Source organism: Phocoena sinus, chromosome 1 (assembly GCF_008692025.1).
Source record: "Phocoena sinus isolate mPhoSin1 chromosome 1, mPhoSin1.pri, whole genome shotgun sequence".
NCBI lineage: Eukaryota > Metazoa > Chordata > Mammalia > Artiodactyla > Phocoenidae > Phocoena > Phocoena sinus.
The window spans coordinates 20232822-20250754 of NC_045763.1; the positions used below are offsets into that span (position 1 = coordinate 20232822).

Consider the following 17933-nt stretch of genomic DNA (forward strand, 5'->3'; position numbering starts at 1 on the left):
GCCTATTAGGGTACAGGGATGTTGAGGGGCGCAGGCCTCCCCTCTGGAACGGTTCCCACAGTATCTGATAACATAACATGTTACCAAGCTGAACCGTGTGAAATTGCCAATATAACCGTTTCTGACCTGTTAAAAAGACAGTTCTGTCTAGCGCTTACAAATGAGCTACTACGAACGCCCTCCTAAAAAGACCCGTCCCCCAAATCCACACGCAGTGAGGAAGGGGTGAGGTGGGGGAGGGGCAACTGGCAGGGCCCCGGGCAGAGCAGTCAGCGCAGAGGTGGAGGGTCAGGCCCCACTGTGGCTGCACCCCGCTCCTGAACACAGGGGCAGGACCGACTCACACCTCCGGGTTGGAGCCGGCTGCTAGTTACGCAGCTCTCCCTTCCTGCCTCGTCGGAATGGTTTCCTCTCTGGACCCGAACCAGCTGCCTCAGTCCTCAGTGGGCTGGGACTCGGCTGGCTTCTTGGAGAAAATGAAGACGTGCCTGGTGTCCATCTCTTGGCAGGTCAGGAACATCCGAAAGGTCCTTAGGGATCTTGACAAGCCCTTCGGCCTCTACCCCAACTTCCTCAGCCCGGTGAGCGGGAACTGGATGCAACGTGAGTACAGGGGCGCCGCTGCCCCTCCTCCAGCGGATTCCTGCCCAGCTTCCCGGCCTGGCTGGGCAAGGCACCCAGCTGAGTGAGGAGCGATGCACTTATTGGAGCCACGTACCAGCAAGGCATTGGCTCGGAGCCCCTGGATACCACCCTCCTGCCACCCTCGGGGCATCGTGGGGAGTGTTCATTTCTGTTGCCATTGCTGTTGTGACGGATGTGATGGCTGCTGGCTAGTGAGGCCCTGCCCTGTGCATCCCCCGCATGCTAGCTGTCTCCAGCCTTCCGTCTCTTACAGTGCCCACCGAAGCCTCCTTCATCCTCCCCCAGACTTGCAGGGGTGCTCCCGTTAGAAGTTTACTCCAAAAGCAGCTCTAAGAAAGGCCATGCATCCTCTCCCAGCCCCTTTCATCTGGTTCCCTACCTCCAACTTTAATTTCTTTAAAAATGTGTAAGCAGACCCTAACTATACAGCAATATAAAAATCAGGATCTCATCACTGGTATCTCACACCTGTTAGAATTGGCCCTAGGATTTCCTGCTGTTTATGTTCAGAGGCTTTTTTTTTTCAGCCAGACAGTTGTGGGTCACCTGTGGAGCCTCATTCACAGCCCCCAGCTCCACCCACTGAAACAGTGGGATCTGAAGGTCTCTCAGGCAGGGCAGTGTTAAAGTCTTCCAGCTCCCGGGATTGCACCCCTATCGAGAAGCCCCGCTCTGCCTTGCCCTTCTGTCCAAGGCCCTGGTCGTGTGATCACAGTCAGCACAAATTGGGGGCAGCAGGTTCCATGGGCCCTGCCTCTAGGGGCTTCCCAAGACTTGCCCAGAGCCCCTACCTCCACTGCCTCTACCCAAAAAAGGACCCCTCTCCCTTTCCCTGCCTCCAGCCCCAATTGTTATGGCATTAGCAAGGGCTCAGCGACAAAGTAGACCTGAGTCTAATTACTGCATGCCTGAGGGGAATTCAGTTCATCCCTTGGAGCTTTGGTTTCCTCTCCTGCAAAATGGGAGAACAGCTGGAGATGTGTTCTTTGTGCACCGTGGAGGGGCGTGGGAGCAATGGTCAGAAGCTGCAGGAAACAGACTTCAGTTCATCTTCCAAAGATGACATGGGTTGTCCCAAATGGTCATGAGCGCCCATCACCAAAAATATGCAAGCAGGGCCTGGAGGGCCAGCTGGCCAGCCGGCAGGGATACTGTGAGGAAACTGCAGAGGCCTGTCCTATCCCAGAGCCTCCATGATCCGCATCCAGGAGACCCAGAAAGTTCGACGGGGGAGTTTTCCTTGGTGATGACCTCACTCCCAAGGAGCCTCCTGCAAAAACCACTTACAGAAATGCAAAGTTTTTTTGTTTTGTTTTGTTTTGTTCTGTTTTTGCAGTACGCGGGCCTCTCACTGTTGCGGCCTCTCCCGTTGCGGAGCACAGGCTCCGGACGCGCAGGCTCAGCGGCCATGGCTCACTGGGCCCAGCCGCTCTGCGGCATGTGGGATCTTCCCGGACCGGGGCACGAACCCGTGTCCCCTGCATCGGCAGGCGGACTCTCAACCACTGCGCCACCAGGGAAGCCCAGAAATGCAAAGTATTTTTAACCAAAACACACTGCCAAATTCAAAAGTGCCAGGAGAAAATGAAGGTTTGAATTACAGATTATGGCCATGGGAAGAGACAGTTCAATAGCCGTTCCTGCCTTTAATTGCAAGGCCTGACTGGGTAAAGAGATAAACTAAGCAGCTGCCTGCCTTAGCTGCTCCAGGACAATGCAGCAAAACCCATAAAAAGAAGGAGAGGGGCGTGGCTTCCCAGTCTGAATAGCTACCTTGGCAAATTACAGGGGAGCCGCCCCCCTCTTCCCCTGCACCGCTGAGAAGCATAATTTTCTTTTCAGGCTGCACCTGGGGTCGCAAGGCCGGGCAGAGTCAGTCACATATGGAAAATTGTCTCATATTAATAAAATATGAATCACAGGCCGCCAAATTTCAGAGGGAAGTTTATAAAGAAAGCCCTGATCACCGGGGTGCCTGCTTTCCTCCTCCCCTGGCTTTGGCGCCTGGGGTCATCCCAGGTTTTCTGTGGTTTCCTTGGGTGTTTTGGTCTGTTTTTGTCTTTTTAGGTTTTTTTGTTTTTGTTCTTGTTTTTTGATGATTGTGTAATTTTCCAGCAAACGATAACATTCCCAACTTGCATAAGCTCAGTTCACATTCTTTTCTCGCCTTGAATCCTCTGCGGAGCCCGTTGCAACCAGAGAAATTGCAGCTTAAAGAGACAAAGGGCTAATGAGGGCTGCATCCCAATCCCAGACCTCTGCTCCTGCCTGCTCCCCACTCCTGCCTGAAGTTCAGCTTCAGGGTAGCCGGGGAGGCTGAGACCCTCCTGCCGCTAGGACCTCACAGCCAGGATAGGTCCAGCAGGCACAGAAGAGACCAGTCCTAGCAGAGCCGCTGAGAGCTCGAAGAGCTGCCAGCCCTTTGGCTTGGCCCCTGGCGTGGCTCGTCCTCCGTGTCCACTGCCCGAATCCCACACTTTCCTCAGTGGGAGGGAAGTGGCAAGTCCAGGTTCTCTCCCGTGGCTGTGGGAGTGTGAGCTGCCCGCCAGCTCCACCCCGGCCACCTCCCCCAGCTTCATGCCACTTTTCCCGCCAGCGATTCCCAGGCGTATAGGGTGGCTGCCTCCTGCTGCCAAGTGTGGTGGGAGCATTGTTGACACGATCAGGAAGCAGCAGAACCCATCTCTGTTCACACACACCAACTCTCCCTTCTACATTCTACAGATCAGGAGACAGGCCCAGGGGCTCTGGCTTGCCCTGAGCTAATGGTGGATCCACGGCTCTAATTCCCACTCCTGCACTTCTCCCCACGTGCCCCTCGGTGCGGGGAAGACACCCCCCACCTGTGCACTGCAGCTGAGGCCCCGGGAGACTATACACATGTCCCCAAGAGGGTGTCCTATCTCAAACACCTGTGGAACTCCTGCTGACCTGGCTCCCGTCTCCCGCGCACACCTGCCAGGTGAAGCCCTTGACCTTGTCCCTCACACACACTCTGCAATCACATGGTGAAGTCCAGTCTCTTTGGCTTTGACGTTCAAGGCTCTTCCGAGCACAGCCCCCACATGCCTGCCTTTCTCTCATTCAGGACTTACTGGGCGTCTGCAGTGTGCCACACAGGTATTGGGCATAGATGCGAGTCATACAGGGTCCCTCCCCACACAGCCCACAGCCTAGCGGGGGAGGTAGACCCACAAACAGGTACCGATGACACAGCGCTGGGAGCAGCTGAGGGCAAGGCTCGCACCTAGCGACGGTGGGACAGCTGCACCAAGCACTTCCCGCAGGAGGGCGCTGGGCCAGAGGGTGCAGGTGCCTTATTTCCCTCACGTCACCCTGCGGGGACCTCAATGTTATGGGGACACGGAGGAAAGCCCTTCTGAGCTGAGGTGAAGCAGTGAGGGGGTGTCAGCCACACAAGGTAGGGAAGGGTATTCCTGGCAGAGGGGTCATCACAAGTGAGACAGAGTGGGCAGGGGGCTAGCGGTGTTTGGGGTGGCAGAGGAACCGTGAGAGGAGGCAAGCCCAGGAGACGAGCGTGGAGGTGCCCGTGCCCCCGGCTGAGTGCCATGAGCGGGGGCCCCTTCTGTGCAGGCTGACCCGGTCTGACTTCCGGCCTCCCCACCCCTGCCTTGCACAGACCTCGCGCCCCGGCCGTGGACACGCCATCCACATGCTGGGCCTGGCACAGCCCTGCCCTCCCTCTGGGCTTGCCCAGCTGTGTCCTCCCCCTGGGAACAGGGGCAAGGGGGACGCTGTGCTGGTTCCGTCTTTTCAGGTAACAAAGTCCAGCCCACGCTGGTCCCCCCCGCACGTCTCCCTAAGCCTCAGGCTTTACCTGGTCTGTTCGCATTTTCACTAGTGCTCCTTCCGTTCCTGAACCCTTGCTGGGCCAGGGTTTGTTTACGGAGGGGGCTGGAGGGGGCCCCTGTTTACTGTGGGGGCCTCCTGTCAGCCCCCTTTCCTGGTTCCCAGCTGTCTGACCCTCTGAGTTTTGATCTGACCCTCCCTCTTCCCACTTGCCCTTTCTTTCTCTCTGCATCTTTGTTTTCATTCTCTGGTTGACTGTGTAAGCCTGCAGATGGTGAGAGCTCTACCAGCTCGGCAGCTTTGGCCGAGCTATTTAGGCTCACTCTCAGTTTTCCCATCTGGAAAATGGGGTTCGTAGTGCTTACCTTACAGGGTTCTTGGGAAGATTGTTATAAATGACACAGTAAAGCTCCCAGCCCACAGTAGACCCTCGATAAAGGGTAGCTGTTGCTGTATCTCTATTTCTTTCTCTCTCCCCCCACCCACTTTCCCTCCCCTCTCTTTTTCTAACCCCTCTTTCTCCAGAGGAGCTGAAAATCCTCTTCCCATCCCCCCCACCCCGCCTTCATCCACCCCCTTCCCTTCTCCACTGTCTTGCTGCTTAACAGGGAGCCGCAGTCTTCTCCTCGTTTTATCTATTAAACGCCTTTATGTTTCCCTGTTGTTAATTGTGAGTGAAGCATCGCCGTGTCTTGCTTCTGTAATTAAGTGCTCCTCTGTCAGCCATCTCTCTCCTGGGGTAGCCCTGGGTGGAGACACCTGCCCGTTCAGCCACACCTGGAGTTCCTCCTCCACCAGGGCGGACGGAGGGGTCCTCAAACCCGGTTTTCCTTCCCTCTGCTCCTTTGAACCCCATTTATCCCAATTTGCTAAATTTAAACTTGGCTTTCCCAGAACAGCTTTGTGCTCTGACCAACTAAATTAAGCCCATTGCTCCTTTCCGTGGCCTTTTATGAACCTGCCCAGCATTAATTACCATGTTTGTCACCAGGTAATAAAAATGTCTGAACTCCCTGCCACCAGATTACCTTTTTCAAGAAATGCAACCCATTTACGGTTAATAACCAGAGGTCCTGCCCCGTCCTCCGCCTGCAAAAGCAACACGATGACATGATTTATAGCAGCCGAAGGAGCCCCTGCATTTCCATGAGGGACGATGGTGCTCAAGCTGGCCCTGGTTCCCCCGGTCGCAGGCCATGCCTGCCTCCCAGCCCCCCTTCTGTCGGGGGCTCCGAGGCTGCGGATTAAATGCTCGCTCCCCACCGAGTCGCGGCGGCCTCAGCAGGTGGAGATAATGTTCCTGTCCTCTCTCCCCTCACAGACCATGTCTCGGTTGGAGGACTCGGGGACAGTTTTTACGAATATTTGATCAAATCCTGGCTGATGTCGGCCAAGACAGATATGGAGGCTAAAGATATGTACTACGAAGCCTTGGAGGTAAGACAGGCGCCTGATTCTTCATGGGTGGTCAGTCACTCACCACCAGTTCCCACGTGGGTTCCTGAGAGGCGGGGGGCTTGCTCGCCACCACACCCCTACGGCGAACTGTCGACAAGACAGTCCCCTCCCCAGCCTGTTGCTTGACTCTTCTCAAACACCCTGAAATTAGGGCTGTGTGAGCACCCTCATTTCACAAATGCAAAACCCAAGCTCAAGGAGGTGAAGTCATTTGTCCGAGGTCTCACAGGAAGCAGCAGGCAGTCTGATTCAGAAACCACAGTGTCTGTGTTTCTGTTGATGTGTCAGAGCCCAGAACACAGCCAGACTAGGAGCCCCCAAGTGAGGCTGCCAAAGCAAGACCCTCAGCCATCTTCCTGTGGAACCAGAGGTGACTACTTAGCACATCCCGGCTGGGCGGGGCCTCCCTCAGTGGAGCATCCACTTCTCTTCCTTCTCTTTATGTGGATGGAAACCAAGGCCCAGTGAGGGGAAGGCACTTGCTCAAAGCCACACAGCACAGAACTGGCAGAGCTGGAGCTAGAGCCAGGTCTCCAGAGCCAGCCGCCAGGTTCTCCCCACTGTCCCTCAGCTCTGCTGGTCTGTCTACAGGGCATGGAGTGAACAGGGATGCTAAGCTCAGATGGGTCCCTCCAAAGAGGCAGAGACTGTAGGACAGAGGGGGAGTCGGTTAGAATCCCAGCAGCCCCATCGATAGATACCTTTGAGCCCAACTAAAGAAAAGGCACTGGGCAGGCTCCGGGCCTCAGTTTCCTCATCAAGTACGTTGAGCAGGTTGGATCTATTCTGCTGCCGCCGTGGTCTAAGCTAAGTGGATTCCTCGCTCCACCCCTCCCCACTCTAAGTCAGTTCTTCCGCAGCAGCCAGAGTAGCTGTAAGTGCACGTCCCTCCGCTCGTGACTCCCTTAGCGCTCGGAATAAACCAGACTCCTCACCTTTGCCCACAGTCCCCGATCTGGGACTGCCAGTCACTCTGAGCTCTCTCCCCTTTGCCCTCTGAGCTCTCGTTCCCAACCTTCCTCAGATACACCAGACTCGTTCCCACCTCAGGGCTTCTGTACCTGCTGTTCCTTCTACCTGGAGTATCATCCAGGTGGCTGGGTCCTGCTTATTGGTCAACTCAGATGCCACTGAATTAGCCTTCCCCACTTCTCTCTCTCTCACACACCTGAGGCTTATATTATCAGTCATCTTCACCTTTATCAGCATCTAAAATGATCACATGTGTGTATTTGTTTACTTGTTTATTGTCTATCTTCCTGAGCTGTCTAGAGCAAGGATTTTGTCTACTCATTCACTGTATACTTCACTCCCAAAACAGTGCTTGGTACCTGGGAGGCATACAGTCACTATTTTGTGAACAAATAAGTGGATGAGGGGAAGGCAGGAAGGAAGAGAGGGAGGGAGGGAGAGGGGAAGGAAAGATGAGTGGGTGGGTGAACACATGGATGATTGAATGGATGGATGGGTGGGTGGGAGGATGGATGGGTAGGTGGATGTGGGTGGATAGGTGGGTAGATATGGGTGGATGGATGGGTGTGGGCAGCAGACTGGATGGATGAATGATATCTAGCTACACTCTGATCGCATGAATCCGGCCAGGAATGGTAGTCCTTAAAGGAGGCACATTGGAACAGGCCTCCAGAGCCATGGGTCCTTTAAACTGTGGGCTCAGTGATGAGTTTTCCCTGCCCAGCTCCCTGGCACCAAGACCTGAGTCATGAAGCAGGTCCCAGGATTCCTGTCCCAGCTCAGTCTGGCTCAGCCCCGTCCACTCCAGGCTTCTGAGCTGAGCTTCCACTGCAGTCTGCGGCTCCTGTCAAGGATTAGCGGTCAGGTTCAGCGGTGGCCAGGTGTGCCGCCTGGAGAGGCCCCTTCTGCCCTTTCTGCCTTCCTTGCAGAGTAAACATAAAGTCCATGAGCAGCCCAGTTCCCAGCCCTCAGGGAACACTGTAGTTGAGGCTTCAAGGGAAGAAATGGCCACAAATTATTTAAGCAAACGGGGAGTTTTATAGAAGTACTCGATTGAACAGGCTAGAACTCAGCTTTGCTCCCACATTTTATCTCCCCAGTGAAGAGCCTGAAATGTCTCTGACCCTGGGTAAAGGCTGGGCCTCTGGCGAGTTTGGGGCTTTGAAGAATGTTCTGGTGGTTGTCAGCCTTGTTGGCATGTTAAAAATCACCTGGGGAGCTGTAAAACCCCAATGCCCAGGCTGCACCCCAACAAGGTGACATCAGAACCTCTGGGCTGGGGCCCAGGCAATAACCTTGAAAGCTGCCCTGGGGGCTCCAGTATGTGAGTTAGACCAGTGTCCAGCTAGGGTGGGTGTGAGGGCTTCAGACAGATCAGCTGGGCACACCCCAGGGTCACGGAGGAGGGTCAGCAAGAAGAACAGGGAGCTTCTGTCCCTGTGGCCTCCTCCAGGCAGGTGCGCTGGGTGCCTGGCCTTAGTTAGCCCCTTCTTGCAGATGATGAAACTGAGGCTCCTAAAGGCCCAAGGTCACCCAGCAATATGGCAGAGCCAGGACGCAAACACGGGTCTCACTGACTCCGGATCCAGGACCCCTGCCTCTACTCACCAGCTCCCGAATTGCAGGGGAGCCTGGCTGGCCTGAAGGCCCTCTCAGAAGTGCGCAGATGGGGTGCCCTCCAGGAGGCAGAGGAAGGAACCGTCAGTGCCAGGCGCTTAGCCAGCGTCTTTGAGTCGCTTCATAACCATCCCAGGAATTATTATTCCGATTTTACAGTTGAGGAAAGGGAGTCTTCAGCAAAGGGAAGTAACTTGCCCAAAGTCACCCGACTCTCAAATTGCAGAGCTGGGATTCAAACTCAGCTCTCTACTATGTCTCTTGCTATGATTTTAGCCTTTTTACCAGTCGGTTGCCCGACCGTGCTATCTTGTGTTTTGCTAAGGGTTTTAGAAAGGCTTGGGGCTTTTGTTTTTTACCTTTGCATTTGCTTGTCTAAACCATATCCTCAAAGAGCGACTGGCCTATCATTTCCTCTTTACCACAACTACTTAGCTTGGGGTTAACCCCAAATAGAAATAACTAGTGGGAGACAGTCTTGAAGGTACAGATTTCCAGCTACAGTTTGAAGCTTCCTGGGATCTCCCCGGATGTCTGTGTCCTCTCCCCAGTGCTGGCAGTGATAAATGAACCAGGTTTCTGTGCCCGGGACTAGCCCTGCCACCCCTCCCGCACCAGCACCCTTAGCGACGCCGAGCAGCTACTGTGGACCCAGCTCTGCCCAGGAGCCAGGGCCCAGCCCAGACGCGGCAGCCCTCCAGGCTGCCTCCGTGCTCCTCCCCACAGGGAGCAGGTGCCCTGGCGCGCCAGTCTCCTCATCAGAGCTTCCCCATCTGCTGCTCAGTGAGGGTTCTGCAGGCAGCCCACCGGCCTGGGCCTTACAGCAGAGGGCAAAGGACAAGACAGATCGAGAAATGAATGTTGTTTGAGCACCTCCCACATGCCAGGCACTGGCTGGAGGATGGTAGTGGTGGCTTCTGCCGTCACCTGGCACTCAGAGTCCTGGGACAAAGTCAGACGTTCCACAGGAATGTATACACATAGGCGCACACAGGTGGGAACGGCACCTCGTAGAAAGATAACAGGGTAGTAGCGTAATGGGGCCACAGTGGTTTAGACTCTGGGGTATTCTTACCAAGGAAGAGGCATCCTGGAGGGGCTCAGACGCAGAGCTAGAGGTAGCAGAGCTGGGATGGGATTTTGGGGGAGAAGCAGTAGTTGCCGCAAAGCCCCGAGGCAGGAAGAAAAGGAGGCCTTTTCTTCGTGGAGGCCACCAGCGCAGAGACCTTCTCTGGCCTCACTCCGCAAAGTAGGACCTCCTCCCCGAGCTTTTTTCTGCCTCGTCCCCTTAATTTGTTTCATTCAGAATGTTGATCACAAATTGGGATTCTCGGGTGTATTTGCTTTTGTTGGGACGTCTCTGTGCCCATGGGTGAGCTCGCTGAGTCCAGGTCCAGACCCGTCTTCAGGGCTGTATTCCCTGCACGGAGCACAGTGCTGGCACCGAGAGGCGCTCACGAAATGTTCACTGGGGGAGGGGGCACAGGAATGAAACGAGGCCTGCGGTGTGGCTGGAGCGGGGACGGGGGCGGGGGCAGACTGGAAAGGAATCATAATAGCCAGCACTTACTGAGGCCTCTCTGTGCGAAGAAACATAGGCTCAGCTCTGCAGACGCATCCCGCTGAATCCTCACAACCCTGTGAAGCGGTTCATGCTCTCATCCCCACATTATACATGAGGAAACTGAGGCACAGAGAGAACACAGAACCTGCGCAATGTCACACAGCTCGGAACTGGTGGAGGTGGGGTTTGAACCAGAGTCTACACCCGGGAGCCATGTCCGTGGCATCAGGTTAAACCTCAGGGTGTACATCAGGGAGTCTCGGAGGCCCTGCTGGACTTTCGTCTGAGGGCACTTGGAAACCATGGGGGAGCATTAAACAGACCCAAGACGCAGTCAGGTCCACTACGTACAGAGTGCACCCCACCGCCCGCCCACCCCAGAGGATAGACGGGAGGGCAAGAGTGGAGGCAGAGGCCTGGCCAGGGCCCCAGAGGCTCCGCCCTGGATTAGGACCCATCGAGTCCAGCCTTGCAGCTGTGTGGGTGGCTGCCGCCATCACCTCAGTCTCCACGGCTCCCAAGGGACTAACGGCAGGCAGTCAGGGGCGCGATGGCCTGACACCTATACCCCCCAACATCCTGGGAGTCTTTCCCAACAGCATCACCTCTTGGGGGACCAGGGGAGGGCTCTGAAAGCCCCTTGCCACCAAAAGGAGCAGCCATTGGGTAATGGAAGGAGGCGGGCTTGGGCATCTGGGGGTCCTTGTCCTGACCGTGGTGTGGTGGGTGACCTGGGACACGCCACTCAACAACCCCTGTGTCTAGAGAGGGCACTACAGCCCATGTGCCTGGCTTTTTGTGAGCATTAAATGAGGAAGCCTGTGGTAAGGGTCTGTAGAGAGCAGCTGTTATTGTCTGTGGTCCTTTTTGAGAATCTGATCAAATATTACGGACCCTCTTCCCATGAAAATGCCCTAAAGTGTCACATACAATTTTAGGGGCACTCTGGACCCCTTCCAGCCCATCCACAGGCCAACTGGGCTTCAGGTTAAGATTCCCTAACAGAGGATATAATGGAGATTGATAATAATTTTTAAAGATATTTTTTCCAAAACTTTTTTTTTTTTTTTTTTTGGCGGTACGCAGGCCTCTCACTGTTGTGGCCTCTCCCGTTGCGGAGCACAGGCTCCGGACGCGCAGGCTTAGCGGCCATGGCTCACGGGCCCAGCCGCTCCACGGCATGTGGGATCTTCCCGGACCGGGGCACGAACCCGTGTGACCTGCATCGGCAGGCGGATTCTCAACCACTGCACCACCAGGGAAGCCCCCCAAAATTTTTTGAATGTAGAAGTTTTAAAAGTCTGTGTAAGAGACTGGCCCTGGGGAGCTGCCTTGTGTCCAAGCCCCCCAGCAAGCACCAGGCCTCAGCTGGGTGAGTGGCAGAACCTCCCACCAGCCCCATCAGGGACCGCCCCCAGCCAAGGTCAGCAGGCCTCCTTTGTCTGGGATGGAGGGCTCGACAGAGCTGCACTTGCTGCCGTCTCCAAAATGTTCATTTTCCGTCCTCTCCCTTCCCTTCTCTGTACCCTCCCATGCCCTTCCTCCCTGCCCAATTCCCACCTTGCTCCCAGGCAATAGAGACCCACTTGCTGAATGTCTCTCCCGGGGGGCTGACCTACATTGCTGAGTGGCGAGGGGGGATTCTGGACCACAAGATGGGGCACCTGGCCTGTTTCTCCGGGGGCATGATCGCCCTCGGCGCTGAGGATGCCAAGGAAGAAAAGAGGGCCCACTACCGAGAGCTCGCAGCCCAGATCACCAAGACGTGCCACGAATCGTACGCCCGCTCAGGTAACCCCGCAAGGGGAAGGGGCAGCAGGAAAGACTGAGGCTAGACACCAGGAGGAACTGGAAAGACCAGGAGAGTGGCAGTGAGTGAAGGGAATACATGGACTTAGGGAAGCCTCACCTTGGAGGTTACCCGGAATTTGAATGAGGGGTGTGCTATACACACACAGAGATTGTGCCCTCAGTTAAAGGCAACACGGTGCTGTGTTAGCACATTGTGCGTGCCGGGTGTCATTCAGCACTTGACATACGTCATCGCTGACCCTCACAACACAGATGAGGAAACTGAGGCTCAGAGATGACCCGGCCAAGTTCCCATGTGAGGGGCTCAGAGCAGAGGGTCCTCCAGCCCCTGAGGCAGAAACATTGGCTTCCTGAGCCTTTAGCAAATTCCTTCTCCCTGAGCCCTTACCCCTAAACGTATCTCTGCCTTTCCTCCCTGGAACGCTCCCATTCAGAGGGTCTCACCACCTCCTGGCACCACCCCGTAATCACCCTCTGATCCGAGGCCCCCGGAAAGCTTGAGAGCTTCTGCACCATCCCCGCCAGCACTCACCGCAGCCCTGTCAAACACTAGACTCAGAAGCCGCACGAGAGGATGTGAACCCAACTCCTCATTTTACACGCGGGGAAGCTGAGTCAGCCCAGAGCGGGGACCCGGCTTAGCCAAAGCCACACCGTGTATGAGTAGCTAAGCTGGGGCTAGAACCCAGGTCTCCTGATGCCCAGCCCCATCTTGTGTGCTGCCTTTCTAAACAACACCCCTCAAAAAAAGCCCCGGGCCCCCCTGACCCCAGAAGGGGCCCACCGCTCTGAGTTGTAAACCCAGCCTTGGTTGGAGGAGAGGACCTAAGATCTGCAGTAAAAGATCCTGGCTCAAATGCCACTCTGCCGCTCAGCAGCTGGTGGCGTCTGTTTTCTCATCTGTTCAATGGGAACAATAACACAGGCCTCCTGGGCCCCACAGGAAGTGCTTGGCCCGTGCCTTCAGCCAGCAGCATGGGAGGCGTTTGTTAGCAGTCCACCGAAAATGTGTCTGTGAGCGCGCCAGTGGAATCCAGAGCTCCTGGAGCTGTTTTCAGGAAGCCAGCAATTCGCAGTGGGTCCTTAAAACCCGTCTTCAATTCCCTTCAAAGAGCTATCTCTGCCAGCACCACAAACAAATAGGAAATCTCAGGAATAATAAAAAGCTTGCTATTTGTCGGGGACAATCAGCCCAGACCATAAAAGACAGTCCGCTTAGTAAAGCATGTTGTTACAACCAGCCCGGCTCGTCCATGGATGGCTGCAGCAATCGCTCTTGCCCTCACCCCATTAGCAGCTTGGCGAAACGGCTGTGTTCTGATGGCCAAGAGCAGCTGTGCCATCTGAGAGGATCAGAGGAGCCAGGATCTGCCTAATTCCTCTTCCATGAAGCCCTCCATGAATGAGTAGGATGTCCTGCAAAGCTCCAATATGTCTCTGAGACAAAGCAGCCCAGGACCTCTTGGGGTCCTAAGCCCTAATGGGGGGTGGGGGGCCCACATTAGGACCAGAGCTGGGCCCTCCGCTGACCTGACAGGATATGCAGGCATTAAAGGGAGGATGATCTGACCCACATACCCTAAATTTTGGACCTAAAGAGTCAGACCCAGGGGAGAAAGAGAGAGAGGACAGCCTGGGGAAAGGGCATCAGACAGATCCAGGGTCACATCCCAGCTCGGCCACAACTTGCTGTGTTACCTTGGACAAATCACATAGCCTCTCTGATCCTCAGTTTCCACATGCGCGAGAGGCAGGTAAAAGTATCTGCCTTACCGAAACAACATTTTTTAAGGATTGCAATAAATGTATGTAAAGCACCCAGCACAGCCCTTGAACTCCTAAATGGTGGCTGCAGTGGTGGTTATAATGGTGGTCATCCAGAAAACAGGAACAGCACCAAACTGACCGAAACCAAACAATGACAACAAAACCCAGACCTCGTCAGGCCTTCTTTATTCAGCTCCCTCTGCCTGAATACATGCCTTCTGGGCGAATCTTCCCTCATCTCCACCTCAGCAGTCTCCCAAACTGTCAGCTCTGGAAGGCTGGTTCTGGGACGTGTCAAAAGCAGTTCCCAGAGAAAGGGGGTCTGTGGAGCAGCATCATTGCAATATTAGCAAATTAAAGGGTCTGGTAAGTCCTGTAGACAGGAGGCTTTCACTTTGTTTAACCCACTGTTCCCCAAATGTGCTTAAAACTACAACCCCTTTTTGGCTGAGCACTGGTTAACATCCTGCAGGGCTGATGTCTCACCCAAACTTTTGTCTCCCCGGACTGCTGGGAAGTTCATTTGGATTCTCAGGGTCTAAACTGCAGACGTTTCGAGGCCTAAGGGCGTTGCTTTGGCCAGCCCATGCCAGCCCATCACCAGCTGGCCCCGGCCAGGGCTACCACGCCACTTCCGTCTCTCCTGGGGCACTGGGATCCTGAAGAGCAGGAGGTGGGAGGTCTGACCCAGGCCCCCTGGTTGGTCATTCTTGCAGATACCAAACTGGGGCCCGAAGCCTTCTGGTTTAACTCAGGCAGAGAGGCCGTGGCCACGCAGACGAGCGAGAGCTACTACATCCTGCGGCCCGAGGTGGTGGAGAGTTACATGTACCTGTGGCGGCAGACCCACGACCCCATCTACAGGGAGTGGGGCTGGGAAGTGGTGATGGTGAGTGGCGGGGCACAGGGGGAGGGTGGTGAACTGGTGGCAGGTGCCCTTGAGAATTCACAGTCAGGGTCCAAACCCAAGAGGAAGGGCAAGCCAGGCTGGCATCTGGCTAAAGTTGAGAGTGCAAAGGGTCAAGATTTGGTTGCAGAGCCAAGAGTCCCCAGCCGGCCAGGAGCAGGCCAGGAACTCGTGAAGAGTGTTCTGAGTGCCCAATAATGTCAGCAAACTGAGAGGGGCGAACGCAGGGCAGCAGTCAGAGGTGGCCCAGCACACGCGTGGTCACTGCTCTCCGACGCTGAAGCCTGGACAGGTGACTTTAGATTTCTCCTCTGAAACAGGAACGGGCTGCCAGCTCACCTCCCTCCTCTCCCCGAAGCTAGCCCAGCCCTGGGCAGGCCCCTCTCTGGGCTCTGCTCCCCCAATCCCCTTCCTTCTTTGGGGCAGGTATCAAAGGCAGGGGTGGGGATTCCAGAAGGTTCTTGGATGGATGCCAAGCTTTCTCTGCTGTTCTCCCCCAGGCCCACTGCTCTCGGAGGCACAGACTTGGTGGGGAGAGTCACGCTCCCAGAGCACGTGCTCAGCTGGGGCGTGGGCCCTGCTCAGGCTCCCTGACATGCTTCATTGGCCAGAATCCCTCTGCTTTCCTGAAGACCCTGGTTCTTGACCTTTGAAAGCCAAGTGTTTTGTGCTCCTGGGCCCCACCCACAGACCCTCAGTGGGTACAACTTGCATTTCTGTACAAAAGGCAGGCACAGCCTCTGGCCCAGGGCCTACATCTCTACAGGGAATCCCTGGGGCGTGCCAAGTCCAGTCCCCAAATCCCAGCCTGCAAACATCACCAGCCCCTTCCCCGACCTCTGTCCACCACTGTGGGTGAGTCTGTCAGGTCAGTCTAGTTCCCCGAGAGGCAGAGAAGCTTCCTCTAAGTTCACACCAGGTGAAGCGCTCAGGCCGGGCAGGGACTAAGTTCTCCGCGTGGGCCCAGGGAGCGTGGTGACGGCAGGAATTCGGCCTGCTGCCCCCACCAACGCTGGGGTCCCCAGCCAAGGGGTGGGAGGGCCTGCCTGTTCGAGAGCTGGGCAGGCGTGAATCTTGGGGGGTGGGGCCTCTCCTCTCCCCACACCATGGCTGCCTTCCTTTCCTTCAGGCCCTGGAGAAATACTGTCGGACGGAAGCCGGGTTCTCTGGGATCCAAGACGTATACAGTAAGGTTCCCGACCACGACAACAAGCAGCAGACTTTCTTTCTAGCGGAGACACTAAAGTGAGTCGGGGATCGGCTGGTGTTCTTCCCAGAGGACAACTCGGGCTTTTCTTAGGGAAGGGGGAGGGGGCAGAGGGGAGGGGCAGGGGGCAGCAGTCCCTTCCTTCACCATCAGTCAAGTTCTGCTGTCCCAGGAGGGGGGCCCAAGAGGGATGGAGGCTTGGGATCCAGGGGCGGGCCTTGGGCCAGGCCAGTTTCTCCATGCAGAGTGAGGCTGGGCTGGACTCCACCCCCCTAAGCATTAGCTATGTGAGAAGTTAACTTCTTTAACCTGTCTCCTCAAGTTACTTAAGTCCTCTGAAACTGTGCCCTTCTGTAAAATGGGCAGAGTAATAACCATGATGGTGTCAAGCCCGGTCACTGCTGCAGTTGAGCTGCTGTGCTGTTCCCCGCCTTTCTTGGGGTGAAAGTTGGCCTCCTCGTTTCCTCGCTGTTCCCTAAAGCAGTCCCCTTGTGCTTTAGCTCTTTAGGATGGATTGGATGGTCTGTTCCTTCCATTAAAAACCCCCATGGCTTGGAAACCTGCAGTTCTGGAGTCACGACTCCCTGTGCGTTTTAGCGTCCGGACATCTACTTGAGTGTCGAGTCTCCTGGTACATAAGGAAGCAGGCCGAGTCCTGGGGTAGCCCTCAGGCCTCCCTGCAAAAAAAAAAAGAGAGAATCTAGGCCACACAGGGTCCTAAGAGGGCCAGGTGGGGAAAGCACCTGAGGGAAGCTGGTTGAGGGGGAGGTACAGAGCGGGGGCTGGGGCAGAGCCAGGATGAACCGGTTCTGTCTGACCTAAAGCTCAGTGCTCCCCTCGGCGTCCACAGCTCCTTCCTGGGGACAAGCGCTCCGGGCAGATTTGGGGTCTCCGACCTCCCTGCGCCCTTGGGCACAGGCCAGTCACAGAGGCCCCTGCGATTCCTTCCCAGTGGGTGGCCCCTTCCCCAGAGCGCTGACAGGCTGTGTCTTGCTCCCCTCCCTGCCGGGGCATAGGTATCTCTATCTTCTGTTCTCTGAAGATGACATGCTCTCGCTGGAAGACTGGGTGTTCAACACGGAGGCCCACCCGCTCCCCGTGAGCCACCCGGACAGCTCTGGCAGGGGCGGGGCCTGACTCCCACCACCCGTCGCCTTGTGCTCCAGGACCACCTTTACGGGATCTGGGGCTGTTCTCAAACGGATTGGAGATGTGGGCCCCTGCCTGGCGGACCCGGCAGGTGTGTTGGACGAGCAACTTCTTTTCCTCTGTGAGGAGACAGGACTCGGAGACACAGCGATGTCACACCAGGCCCAGACGTTCCTTTCCACGGAGAATGTCTATGAAACCTGCTCACTTGCCATTCCAGGGCCAAAGCACCGGAGGTTTGCATTGCAGCCTCGTGGATTTGATTCACTTCCTCTCGTTTTGGAGGTTTTTTGGGTTTTGCTTGATTTTGCCTTTTCTCTACAGTTGTGTTTTCTCACAGATTTTAAATATAGTTTTCAAAATCATGCGCTTTCAAAAATGGTGTCCTCCAATAAACTAAACCTTAAAGTGTTTGCACACACACACACAAAATCTTGACCCCATTTTCTATATTTTGAATTCCTTTTGCCCAACGTTTACTATATGTTCAATCATGTGTCATTTACCTTATAATTTGAGGAGGGGTTCCCCTTTGATTTGGGCCTAAGTGTTACGAATCACTAGTGCTGTTTTCAGTATTGTAATGGAAAATTCTGTAAAGTTACAATAAAGGAGTTTATTGAATAAGAAATACAGTTGGGTTCATCGCACATCAGTGACTCCTGGGGAGGCCACTGCAATGCTATCATCAGAAAGAATAATCAACCAGCAGTTGATTTAAGGTATAAAGACGCCAACTTCTATTACCTTCCCTTGAATTGGTCCTAATGTATTCAGGAAGGGTGAGGGCAACCCTTTAAATGAAGCTGGATATTTATACTTACATCAAGGCTTGGAAGAGGCCCAGAGAGGAGCAGCAACTTGCCTGAGGTCCCACAGCCAGTAAAGGCAGAGCTGAAACCCCTAGGGTTTGTTCACCACCCCAGTCCAGGGTTCATCTATTCCATCATTCAGCAGATACTTGGTGAGTGCCTGCAGGGGACCAGACGTGGGGACGTGGCTGTGAGTGGGACAGTCATAAGCCC

At 55.3% G+C, this 17933-nt stretch overlaps 1 protein-coding gene across 1 annotated transcript in view; it reads left to right on the top strand.

Annotated features, from left to right (window-relative positions):
• The window catches only part of MAN1C1 (mannosidase alpha class 1C member 1), a 131690-nt gene extending 114149 nt beyond the window's left edge, over positions 1 to 17541 (top strand). Inside the window, exons 7-12 of the mRNA XM_032622089.1 lie at positions 510 to 603; positions 5777 to 5892; positions 11638 to 11857; positions 14362 to 14534; positions 15682 to 15797; positions 16776 to 17541. Coding sequence (XP_032477980.1) covers positions 510 to 603; positions 5777 to 5892; positions 11638 to 11857; positions 14362 to 14534; positions 15682 to 15797; positions 16776 to 16896 — 840 coding nt within the window. The 3' untranslated portion in view covers positions 16897 to 17541. The remainder of the gene's footprint in view (positions 1 to 509; positions 604 to 5776; positions 5893 to 11637; positions 11858 to 14361; positions 14535 to 15681; positions 15798 to 16775) is intronic.
• Positions 17542 to 17933: the final 392 nt, after the last annotated feature.